The following is a 12,869-nucleotide window of genomic DNA, read 5'->3' on the forward strand; positions in this document are numbered from 1 at the left end:
CTGGTAGTGTATCTGTGTTGACTTTTGCCCTAGTACCCTGGATGGCTGGTTGTGGACCAGAATGGCTTATCCTTTTCACATTGACAGGTGATGGAAAACAGGCCTCCATTTCTTCATCATGATCCCCATGTCCTGGAGTTAGGAAAGAACACCTTTCATTTGGATTAACCAGCAGTATTACTTCCCTGAACTAAGCATTAAAAGTGGGCTCAGTCTAGAGACAGGGTTTTTATTTGGCACCATCAGACCATATCTCAAAAGAGAGTGTGGGTCAATGCAGTGGGTATGCTGGAATCAGTGCCTGTTTTCCAGCCAGGCTTTCCTGCTCCTTAGCTACCTTACATCCCCAAAGTTCTATTTTTCTCTTCATGAGATGGGCAGTACCAAAGCCACCCTTATAGAGTTGCGTAAATTCTTATGCCTATAGATCCCTGAGCTGTCTGATACAGTGGGAAGCCTGTGAACTTCAAAGTCGGAGGTCTGTCTTTGTGTTTCAGCTTATCACTTAGCCTCGGCCAACATAATCCTGTCAAATTTCAATCTTTGTCAAATGTGCTTGTTACCATGATCATGATGACCACTGTGCACATGTTCTTCCTGGATTGACAGACTCTGTTGGACAGCAGAGGCAATGACCAGTTTTGGGAGGAGAAGTTGGATGGATTAGATTGGACTGCCCAAGACATCATGGCATTTCTGGCCAAGAACCCTGAGGATGTTCAGTCCCCAAATGGCTCTGTCTATACATGGAGAGAAGCTTTCAATGAGACCAACCAGGCAATCCAGACGATATCTCGATTCATGGAGGTGAGGGTCTGTGTATACACCCTTCAGCAAAGGCTAGGGTCTTTATCCCTTTGAGCTGTTGCAGTAAAGTTATAGGCAGAAGGAGAGCTTAGAAGGAATGTGTACTGTCACGCACTGCTCTACCTTCCAAGCCTGGCAAGCAAGATACACACCGAATAAGCTTACTTCTAGCTTTGTCTCAGATTGACCCCAGTGTTTCTCTCCATTATCTTCTAGCTTTCCTTCTGTTTTGATAGTCTAGATTCTAATGATAATAAACTGCTCTATTATTATAAAGGCATTATCTATGAAACTCATCTAATCTAATTTGGGACTGATAAAACTTTAAATCTTTAGTCCTAAAAATGATGGCAAGGAAAAGGGCTGACTAGAATGATTTCTTATCTGATTTTTAATTGCTTAGTTGCTGTGACTCTGCTTTGCTAAGACATGTTGCTAAGAGAATAAAAATTGCCAAGAGAACAATTCTCTCACACAAAGCAATACAAGTAACTTTAGGATTTTAATCAAATCTCAGTTCTAAGCTTGACTGAAACCTGGAAAACTACTTTAGAGATGGGTAGGTGATATGGATTAAGAATTCAGGCAGCTGGTTCCTGCTTCTCACAGTAGGCCGAGTTCTGGCTACTCCCTGTCTTTCTGGTCGCAAGTTCTAATGAGGTTTCCTTCTTTCTGTCAGTGTGTCAACCTGAACAAGCTGGAGCCCATCCCGACAGAAGTCAGGCTCATCAACAAGTCCATGGAACTGCTGGATGAGAGGAAGTTCTGGGCCGGCATTGTGTTCACTGGAATCTCTCCTGATAGTGTGGAGCTGCCCAGTCACGTAAAGTACAAGATCCGGATGGACATTGACAACGTAGAGAGAACAAATAAAATCAAGGACGGGTAAGATGCAACGACGTCTCGCAGAGTTCAAGAACATAGTTGGATTGACTTTTAAACTGGTGGTACTTTATTGAGGAATGTCAACAACAAATCAGCCGCGGCATGACTTTGGTAAAACTCCATTGCTGAGGACTGTTATTCAATGGCTATAAAATAGCAGTCTTTCTGTTTCCACATTCCTGTTCAAAAGACTAACATAAAGGGCTTAAAAGTCAGAAAGGAAAGCCATTGGGGTCTCCATACATATTTTTATAAAAAGAAGAGTGGACAACCTATAAGAAAATTACAGTATGTCCATCGAATGCAATGTTAGTCACTAGTAAAAGGAAAAGAAAAATATAGCAATAAGGAGTGTGTCCAGTGTGATTATTTCTATCCAAGAATCTATGTACTTGTCCACCGTGATAGGAATGGGAGATAGGAAAATGGGAAGAGTGGCCAAGGAGGTGTGCGGGAATTGAATTTTTCAGGGTATGCTGTGTTTCATCACCTGATGTTTGGTTTCAGGTACTGGGACCCTGGTCCCCGGGCAGACCCTTTTGAAGATATGCGCTATGTCTGGGGCGGCTTTGCCTACTTGCAGGATGTGGTGGAACAGGCCATCATCAGAGTGCTGACGGGAACAGAGAAGAAAACGGGTGTCTATGTACAACAGATGCCGTACCCCTGTTATGTTGATGACATGTGAGTGTCCCAACAAGTAACACCTTCATTATATAACTAAATCCTTGTAGAGAGTGTGTATGTGCCTGTCCTTCATGATGTGAGAGTGAAAGCAAGTCAATAAGAGATCCTAGAGGCACTGACCTTTAGAGAAAGACTGGGTTGGATTCTGCCCCACCCTCTGTGTTTAGTACTTACCTTTATCTTACCAGTACCCTAACCATATCCTAGTTATTGAAGTGAGCCTCTAAGGAAATGTGCATGGTTATACTCTTGAATCCCAGGTTCTCCTCTCTGTGTACTACTAATGAAACACTTGGTCATTTGAGCCTTCAGTGGGCCTTTCTTCAGCTACCCTGATGTGGGTTTTCCTCCGGTATGCACGACCTTAGATCTGTGCCAGGCTTACACTTTCATTTTTCCCATGCCTTTTCTGTGTCTCCAGTTTTCTGCGGGTCATGAGCCGGTCAATGCCCCTCTTCATGACTCTGGCCTGGATCTACTCTGTGGCTGTGATCATCAAGGGCATCGTGTACGAGAAGGAGGCTCGGTTGAAGGAGACCATGAGGATCATGGGCCTGGACAATGGTATCCTCTGGTTTAGCTGGTTCATTAGCAGTCTCATCCCTCTGCTTGTGAGCGCTGGCCTGTTGGTGGTCATCTTGAAGGTGAGGTGGACTTACTCTTTTTGACAAGGAATTTTTGACTAGCATAATAATAAAATGATGATGATGATGATGATGATGATGATGATGATGATGATGATGATGGTAAAGGGATTTCTGTGCCATGTCTGTTTCCCTCCATTCAGAATTGAGGAAAATCTAGAGAGGAGTAATGACTTGCCCCAATCAACCACTGGGTTAGTTAGTAGCTAAGTATATAGAACCTAGAGTTCATGCTTCTGGAGAAGCATAGATTTACATGTACCACACTGTGTATTTGGGAGTAGGGGTACTGGGTGGGGGTTATTTCCAAGTTTGTAAACGCAACAGTCAGAAAGTTGTATGGTATTAAAGGTTTGGCTCTCTGGAGGAAGAGGTTGAAGCAGACTTTGGAATACAGATATTTATAAAAGATCAGTGTCTGGAAGAATGGAGCACATGCTGGGCCATGTAGAGGGAGGAGCTGAGCTATGATTCAATAGCCCAGTGGGGTGTTCTGGAGAGCATACAGCTTGTCCAAGAGCTTCTCTCATTGAGCTGAAAAGTTAAGATTCTTATCCCCAGGGCTTGACATTCTCTGCCCCATTTAGCCAGTCACTGGATGGGGGCTCGTAGGACTCACCAGAAAAGTGGGCACGTTCCAGGGTCTGTTGGCTCTCCTAGCCATGGCAACACAGGTACTAACAGTCTTTTCCTATAGTCCAGTAAGTCCTCCCTTAAAGTGGAGTCTGGGCTATGAGGTTTTATCTCACATACGAATCTACTCTTAAGCTTTATTGCTGTACCGGTTATTTCATACTGAGATGCCTCTTATGAAAGTTAGTGTTTTCTAAGAAAGGAAGAGAGCAAAGCAAGAGAATGTGACACTCGTCTTAAGACCAGCTACTATATATTACTTATGAGCACTCTCTGATGCCAAGCACTGGTCACAGAACATGCTGGAAGCTGCCCCAGCATATCTTCTCTACAATAACCCATTGAGTGCTCAGGGAAAGTCACAGCCTCACCAAAGCACCCGAGGATGACAGAGCCAAGATTTATTGGCATGTTGTTCTGAAACAAATTCCTTTCTCATGCTCTGGTATCCGAGGGCAAGGACCTGAGCCTTGTGATGAGGGTAGGGGTTCTGTGGCCAGTATGTGGGAACTGATTAAGTCAGCTGTGTGCTGACAGAGCCTGGTTCAGTGCTCACAGTGACTTCCAGTGAGCTCAGGGCTCAGAATATCACAGAACTTTAGATGAGAGTATGAACGAAGACTGTATCTGCCAGGGGAGAGTTCAGGTTGACTGGCCTTTTTCCTCGACCTCTGGAGAAAAAAGACTGTTGTCTCACATGACTTTTTTCTTAGAGGCAATAGTCATCCTTAGACAAGGAAAAGCCAGATTCCTTTATCTCCATGAGAGACAGAGAAGAAACTTACCCACTAAGATCAAGTAGAAAGTCCTGAACTTTGTCCTTGACCATAATTCTGCTGTGATTTTTGTTCATGCGTCGTCTCTTCAGTAAGTTATTTCTCTTGGACTTTATTTCCTCATCAGAAAATGGAGCAGCACGGTCCCCCTGCCTTATCTCTGTAGGAATGATGTGTAAAAACCAGCATCAAGATCACATGAAGTGAGTGACCGGGCTTGCCAAGGCTACACATTTATCCAGTCTCTTCCTTTCCAGTTAGGAAACCTGCTGCCCTATAGCGACCCCAGTGTGGTGTTCGTCTTCCTCTCTGTGTTTGCCATGGTGACCATCCTACAGTGCTTCCTCATCAGCACGCTCTTCTCCCGGGCCAACTTGGCAGCAGCCTGCGGGGGCATCATCTACTTCACGCTGTACCTGCCCTATGTGCTGTGTGTGGCCTGGCAGGACTATGTGGGCTTCTCCATCAAGATCTTTGCTGTAAGTAACTCTGATCTCTTTGCAGAGGTTACAGCTCTGATGCCCTCACCTCCCCAGGGTGTTAGATAATCCTTCTGTCCTCCTCTCTTGCCAAATTGATTCTCCTTTGCCCTTAGAATAAATTCTGGTGACATTTATTTGATTTTTGTCAGAGATCTGAAAGCTGTCGGACCCTAGAGTCATGTTTGTGCTGGGCGGTGGGGTAAAGAAACACGCTGGGGCAGAAGCAGCAGGGCAGGTAGAGTGGATCACCTAGGAAGGGAATCGTGTGGAGAGGGCGGCTTGAACCGAGTGACAGAGTCCCTGCATTCAGCTCCATACTAAAGTGGCGCCCGTGGAGTGAGACCATGGGCCGATAGAGATAAGCTAATCCTTTTTAATATTCCTACAACATCTGATGATTTCTGTGCCTTGAACTGATTGGAAATAAATGACACTGGTGAATGGCTCTAGTTTACGAAGTAGACACCATGTCTACCCCTTACCTCCTAGCTCTTTGGTCATCAAACACTCATGGCAAAGTTGTGTTCATGGACAGCTCAAGGCCACAAATGGTTCATTTTTGTCCCTTGTCTTTCTTGTGTCCACTGTGTTGTTTGACTTCGGTAATATTTTCCAGACTTGAACAAAACCAAACAGGACTTACCATCCCACAGATTCCTGTCTGTGACATTTTTGTCTTTTGTGCAGTGTAGGTGTCATCTTTAAGCACGTGAGAGTACCAGTAAAACCGCTCACTACCTGCCCTACTGGGTCACTGATAAGATATTAGTAGGCTCTCAGCATGCTCCTCTTAGACGTGAAGCCTTAAAATGGCTTCTCTGATCCTGAATATTCAATGACTGATCAGTGAAAAAAGTCCTTGATGAATGTCAGTATGAGGCTGGTCGGGGGACAGCATCGTTGAGCCTTGTAATATCTTGGGAAGCATACAGTTCTAAAGTCTCACCTGCTCTTGTGAATACATTTCCGAAACGTGTCTGCATAATGAGTGCTTATAACTGAAATCATTTGATATGCTGCAAGGGAGTCCGCTCCTCCAAAGAGACTCTAGGAGAATACTTAGGTGCCTTATAATTGATGTAATTTGCAAAGTCAAACTTCTCAAGGTGGAATTTCCATCAGAAGAAAAAAATGAGAGCAGCGAGAATGTAGGCTTATTTTTTTTTCTTTTTTTTTTTTTTTTTTTTTTTTGCCTCTTTCTCACAGAGCCTGCTGTCTCCTGTGGCTTTTGGATTTGGCTGTGAGTATTTCGCCCTTTTTGAGGAGCAAGGCATCGGGGTCCAATGGGACAATCTCTTTGAGAGCCCGGTGGAGGAGGATGGCTTCAATCTCACCACTGCAGTGTCCATGATGCTGTTTGACACCTTTCTCTACGGTGTGATGACGTGGTACATCGAAGCAGTCTTTCCAGGTAGCCCAAGCCTCCACACTGCTTTGAAAAGCAACTTTCAGTCTGTAGGTCCTTCCTTTCTGTGTGTTGCATTTGCTGGAGGATGTGGGAACTCCCCGGGAATTGGCTTGGGCTTTAAGCTTGTGAGAAAGAAATAGTCCAGGGAAAGCCCCTGTGTTGAAAGCACATGTGTTATTACCACTGTGCTACCAATCACTTGAGTCCAGTACCAGGTGCTAAGCAAAGTACTTTCCAGACTCGGGTTCAGAATGTTGCTCTGGGCTGTTTGCTATGGTAAACAGTTTCTAAAGACAGAGATCTAAGAATTTAAGTGACTTGCCCAAGGTCATGTGGCTGTTAAGTGTCTGTGCTTAGAGATGGCGTCAGTTGGGCTACACTAGGTTAGAGTCTGCAGATATCTCTCAGTACTGACTTGGTTCTTAGTTCTATGTCTCCAGAAGAGGAAGACCTAGGAGAATGTCTATCTTGCTATGAATAATAACTTATGAATAATATAACATACTGGATCTTAACCCTTGTCGGTGGCTTAAGGCAAATTAGTATTTACCAACAATTAGTTTTGATGCTTTCTTAACCTTTGTCAAGTACAACAGGAAGTCTATTTAGGATATGTTTCTGTATGGGATCAGATTTTAGGAGAGGCTGAAGTTAGGCTCATGTTGACCCTCTGACTCTCCTCTGAGGAAGCCCATTTGTAATGTTTCTAAAATCCATACCTGAACTTCCTCCATTGACCATGCAACTTGCGTGTATAGATTGAGATTCAAATCCTTCTCTTTTTGGGTAAGTGACCTTGGATGGGACTCCTTGTCCTTCACTTTGCTCCTCTCTAAAATGAGGATGCTATTACCACCTGGGGAGTTGTTGGGAAGCCATGGAGAGATGCAGAAGGTATGATCTGCACAGCAGGTTTCAGCAACAGTTAGCCATTTCCCCCCAGTCTACTCCTTCCCCATAGAGTGTGTCAAGGAGAAAGAGGGTCTGACTAGAAAACATCAGAAATACTGAGGTTGCATCAGCTTGGGTCATACCTGTGCTTTGCTTTCAGGGCAGTATGGAATTCCCAGGCCCTGGTATTTTCCTTGTACCAAGTCCTACTGGTTTGGGGAGGAAATTGATGAGAAGAGCCACCCTGGTTCCAGCCAGAAGGGAGTGTCAGAAAGTAAGTACCACTGACCAGCACGCCCCCACATCTGGTGCTGCTGCCCTGCCAGAGCATGGCATGCCTCCTCATTTAACATCCCAAAGCCACAGTGGAGGCAGAAAAGTTCCATGCAGTACACCCTTCCCAAATGCACCCATGCCATTACCGTCTCATGCACTTAGTGGAAACTCCATCTGGCTCCCGAGGAGCCATTCCTTTGTCTCCCCTTGTCTATCAAAGTATATTTTGATCAGTATACCCTTATCTCTCATGTCCCGGATAATCGTGCTACTCCATGAAGCCAAGAGGAATAACTACAGTTAGTCGTCATGGTGGACCTGTGGTGGTCTATGTCACGGACTCTGTAGGTGGATACCAAGTGGCTGCTGTAGACCCAGCCTGTGCTTCCTAATGTCCCATCCTTTCTCACGCAGGGTGCTAGTCCCCTCCCAGCTCCTGACTGCAGTTAGAGGTGCCCTAGTTCTTCCCACGTTGTCTGTGTGTTTGTGCTCAGTGTGATTTTTTTCTACATTATCAGTGGTCTGCTTTCTTCCTGTGAGGTCAGCAGACCGGCTTCCTTCTTACATGGTCCAAAGTCTGCTTCTCTACCCTGTCAGCTGGCCTACTTCCTCCCTATGTTGTCAGGGTCTCTCTTCTGTACCCTTCCTCCGATCTCCAGTGGTTAGCTATTAGTGTTCCTTAGTGAGGATAACAGGTAATTTTTAAAATTTTATTTTATTTTTTTATTTATTCATTTTACATCCCATTCACTACCCCCTCCCCTCTCTTTTCCTCTGAGCACATGGGAGCATCTCTGGGTATCACCCCGACCCTGACACTTCATGTCTCTGTGAGGCTAGGTGTGTCTTCTCCCACTGAGGCCAGATGAGCAGCCCAGCTAGTAGATCATATCCCACCACACACAGGCAACAGCTTTTGGAATAGCTCCAGTTCCTGGGAAACCACATGAAGGCCAAGTTGATTTTGTGTGTGTGTGTGGGGGGGGGTGATCTTTTTCCTCACTTGGTATAATTATTTTGAGATCCACTTAAATTGTGAAATATTTAGTGCATTGTTTTTCCTAATGAGTAGTATTGCATAGTATGGGCATCCATGACACTTTTAGATATATTTTTTAAATGTATGTTGACATCCTATATTTTAATAGTTTTTGCAGCCTTTCTTCATCACAGACTAATGTTTTTTTTTTTTTTAATAAGTTCATTGCTACCATCAGTATGAGTGTCCCAAGGGGCTTAAAATATTTCATCTTGTTTGTCTGCAATATTAAAGGTTAATCATGGACAGAAACTAGTTCTAAAGGTCTAAGCATCCACTGGTCTAGTGTTGCCTGTGGGATCATCTCTGCCTCCTTTCCTTTGTCACAGTCTGCATGGAAGAGGAGCCCACTCACCTGAGGCTGGGGGTGTCCATTCAGAACCTGGTGAAGGTTTACCGAGACGGCATGAAGGTTGCTGTGGACGGCCTGGCCCTAAATTTTTATGAGGGCCAGATCACCTCCTTCCTGGGCCACAATGGAGCAGGGAAGACCACCACCATGTAAGAAGAGGGTGTGGCTCTCCCAAGATCTGCCACAGGAAATCCCCACTTAGACACATAGCCATAAGGCTAAGAGTGGAGCATGATGGGAAGAAATGTGTCTCTTAATCGTGAGCATGCTTTCTGGGGCCTAGATCTTCCTAGGTTTTTTTTCTTTACTCTAAAACTGCTGGGACCTTTTGATGACCTTTCTTTGCAGTGCTCAGAATTCCTTGGCCTTCTTGGAATCTGAGGTTGTCTGTTTCTGAACTCGTTGGTTCTAAAGCGTGAGACTGCAAAGAAAGATCAAACAAGCTAGAGGAAGAAGGACATTCCTAGACTACTCTGTCTCCAAGCAGATGAGAGGCCTGCACAGCTCTCTCCCTCTGCCTTCTCTGGGACCTGTGAGGACAGAAGAAAGGCTGTAGAATACTGTAGTTTGCTTACAGTTTGTAGTGTGACTCCTTTGCCATACCAGAAGTTGATTTGGGGGGGGGGGTGACAGGCTTTCTTCTTCAACATAAAACCAGTATGTTATGAACATGTCTAAGATGCTCAGAAATTCTATTATGCAACACAAATATTTCTATCTCTTAACAGTATGTTCTTGTTTGTTCATTTTTTTTTGTGCAAGATGTTAGACATATGAAATATGTTTTAAGGAATACATCCTGTTGCAAATTAAGAGTGTCATTTTTTTTTTTTTCAGACACTCCTAGCAAACTTTTATTTCTAAGACATAAGCTCACGTTTAGTTACTCACTAAAGCAAATGGCCTCTTTGTTTCATGGACATTGCTTAGATTGGATTGGATCGGGTTGGATTGGATTGGATTGGGTTGGATTGGATTGGATTGGATTGGATTGGGTTGGATTGGGTTGGATTTGATTGGATTAGATTGGAAAGGAAGGGATAGTGTCACGTGGTGTGCTCTGCTCTCTGTGCTCTGGATGGTGGGGCTGGGTCTTTCTATTCTTCAATCTATTACTCTTGTCCTCAGGTCAATACTGACTGGGTTGTTTCCCCCAACTTCTGGCACTGCCTACATTCTTGGGAAGGACATTCGATCTGAGATGAGCTCCATCCGGCAGAACCTGGGAGTCTGTCCCCAGCATAATGTGTTGTTTGACATGTGAGTAGCCAAAGCACACAGAGAGGAGCACCCCATTTGTGACCTGGGTGCCCTGCGCGCCCCCCCCCCCGTTTGTGACCTGGGAGTCTTGGTGTTTGGAGGAGAGCATTACTAAAGAATTTCTTTCTTTGGGTATAGAGTGGCAGGTCTTACCAAGTTGCCTTTTGATTTCGGGGGGTGGGGTGGGGGGAGAAGGTAAAGTTGCTGTATCATCAGTACAGGTGGCTGATGGGATTTAGAAAGCCATGCTCTCTGTTACTGGATTAGAGGGCTTTGTTTTGATTTTAAGCTCAGCCATCTTTGTGATGCATTCTTCCTTGCTCTAGTATGTTTTCGGTTTCTGTGATAAAACAGTGACCAAAAGCAACTTGGGGAAGAAAAGGCTTATTTAATTTTTCAACTGTCCGTTCACTGAAGGAACTCACGGGCAGGAACCTGGAGGCAGGAGCTGAAGCAGGGACCACAGAGTACTGGGGCTTACAGCCTTGCCTTCCATGGCTAACTTAACTTACTTTCTTACACAGTCCAGAACCACCTGCCTAGGAATGACACCACCCACAGTGGGCTAGGCCCTCCCACATCAGCCTCTAATCAAAAAAATGTTCCACAGATAAGCCAATATGGTAGAAACAATTCCTCAGTTGAGGGTTCCTCTTCCTGAGTGACTCTAGTTTCTGTCTAGACTAACCAGCATATTCTTTAAGGCATGGTACAAGAACCTCAAAAGACACCTGGCACCATGGCCCTATGTTTCCTGCTCAAATCATTTGCTTCTACCCAGGTTTTCCCACCAGCAAGTAGGGTCCTCAAGGAGCCCTGGTAGTAGAACAGAGAAAGTCCTGAGCCCTTTGGTGAAGATACAAAGAATGTCCTAAGCCCTCTGACTACAGACAAAGCCTTTTCCACTTTGTAGTTCTTAAGGTCTTTTTATCTAAATTCAGTGGCTTAGGCTTCTGGGCCTCCCGGGACCTTATTTTAGACTTAGAACTTGAGACCCATTGAGGTTCATTCACACCAGTGAATGCTGAGCCAACCTGGTCACTAAAAAACTGAATTGAGAACCTGGAATTTAAAGTTTTAACGGTCTGGTGCCTTGTGATCAGGCCTGCTGACTATAGGATATAAATGTTCCATTGTATGGCTCACTATTTGTATCCTGAGAGTTCTTCCTCCTGGTTACCTTTTTAAAGAAACTGAGTGTTTTTTTAAAAGGCAGGAATGGTGTGGAAGAGAAGAAAACTGTGCCAAGGTTACATCCATCCTTCTGGGCCCCAAGCTGATCTCCCCCCCTCTCTCCCAGGCTGACTGTCCCCAAGCTGACCCCCCCTCCCCCAGGCTGACTGTCCCCAAGCTGATCCCCCTCTCCCCTAGGCTGACTGTGGAAGAACACATTTGGTTCTATGCCCGCCTAAAGGGGCTTTCAGAGAAGCATGTGAAAGCAGAGATGGAGCAGATGGCCCTGGATGTTGGCTTACCCCCCAGCAAGCTTAAAAGCAAAACAAGTCAGCTCTCCGGTGAGCACTGGGCGCCTTCCTTCCCCTGGGTGGTTGGTGACAGAAGAGTATCTCTCCTTGTGTCTCCAGATGGGTACCTCCAGGAATCTCTCACTGCCTCTGCTTCCAGTTACCATCTGAAGAGTGTCTTCTCTGTCTTGTAGGTGGGATGCAGAGAAAGCTGTCTGTGGCCTTGGCTTTCGTGGGTGGATCCAAGGTTGTCATTCTGGATGAGCCCACAGCAGGTGTGGACCCGTACTCTCGAAGGGGAATCTGGGAGCTCCTGCTGAAATACCGACAAGGTACATGCTGTTACTTAGTTCTAGACATGACCTGGGATAGAGGAGGTCTCTTGGGAATTGTCGCTGGTTTTGTTAGGATAACAGAATTGCTTCTCGAGAAAAGTTTGGAGCCTCCTTAAAGCTCAGTTTCAGTCCTGCTTGGCAAGATTCCTAAAACATATACTTAGTTATTGAAGGGCCTACCAGAAGAGCAGGAAAGGATTAAGCACACACATACATGTCCTTGTTAATTTTGGGCCTGACTAATGGGAATGCCTATCAACTTCTTAGCACACTTGATGGAGCAAGATGATACCAAATAAATACTGCCCTCCTTTTTGTGACAACTGCAACTGCTATCCCCCAAGATTTGCCATTCTGGGGTCACATCTACAGAGGATAAAGGTCTCCTCATTTTTTCTCATAAGTGCCATTATGATCAGTAAGAAATGACAAGTCCTATTGTTCCGTCTTCTTGTGTTTGTGCCTGGCAGGCCGCACCATTATCTTGTCTACACACCACATGGATGAAGCAGACATCCTAGGGGACAGAATTGCCATCATTTCCCATGGGAAGCTGTGTTGTGTGGGCTCCTCCTTGTTTTTGAAAAACCAGCTGGGCACTGGTTACTACCTGACCCTGGTCAAGAAAGATGTGGAGTCATCCCTCAGTTCCTGCAGAAACAGTGGCAGCACTGTGTCGTGTCTGAAGAAGGTGAGCAGCTACCTTGGGGCTGGGCTAGTGTGGGAATGAGGCAGCGAGGGCTTGCTGGCTTGGGCTGGTTGGCTTGCCCACCGATGCGCCATGCTGCTAGGATTGTGGCAACGTTCCCCTTGCTTTGTGGACCTGTTGCACTGCATCATGGTTCCTGTGTGGAAGGCCCAGGAGACCTCTGCTCCTGCCACACTAGTTCTGGTGCAGCCCCTTTAGATCCCCTCTGGAAGTGCCCTGAGT

At 45.4% G+C, this 12,869-nt stretch overlaps 1 protein-coding gene across 1 annotated transcript in view; it reads left to right on the forward strand.

Moving 5' to 3' along the window:
- The window catches only part of ABCA1 (ATP binding cassette subfamily A member 1), a 121,086-nt gene that overhangs the window by 70,377 nt on the left and 37,840 nt on the right, over window positions 1-12,869 (forward strand). Inside the window, exons 12-23 of the mRNA XM_080940239.1 lie at window positions 610-807; window positions 1,487-1,692; window positions 2,200-2,376; window positions 2,801-3,023; window positions 4,690-4,911; window positions 6,121-6,325; window positions 7,374-7,487; window positions 8,858-9,029; window positions 10,009-10,140; window positions 11,512-11,654; window positions 11,798-11,935; window positions 12,409-12,629. Coding sequence (XP_080796365.1) covers window positions 610-807; window positions 1,487-1,692; window positions 2,200-2,376; window positions 2,801-3,023; window positions 4,690-4,911; window positions 6,121-6,325; window positions 7,374-7,487; window positions 8,858-9,029; window positions 10,009-10,140; window positions 11,512-11,654; window positions 11,798-11,935; window positions 12,409-12,629 — 2,151 coding nt within the window. The remainder of the gene's footprint in view (window positions 1-609; window positions 808-1,486; window positions 1,693-2,199; window positions 2,377-2,800; window positions 3,024-4,689; window positions 4,912-6,120; window positions 6,326-7,373; window positions 7,488-8,857; window positions 9,030-10,008; window positions 10,141-11,511; window positions 11,655-11,797; window positions 11,936-12,408; window positions 12,630-12,869) is intronic.

Source organism: Micromys minutus (assembly GCF_963924665.1).
Source record: "Micromys minutus genome assembly, chromosome: 28".
NCBI classification, from domain to species: Eukaryota; Metazoa; Chordata; class Mammalia; order Rodentia; family Muridae; genus Micromys; species Micromys minutus.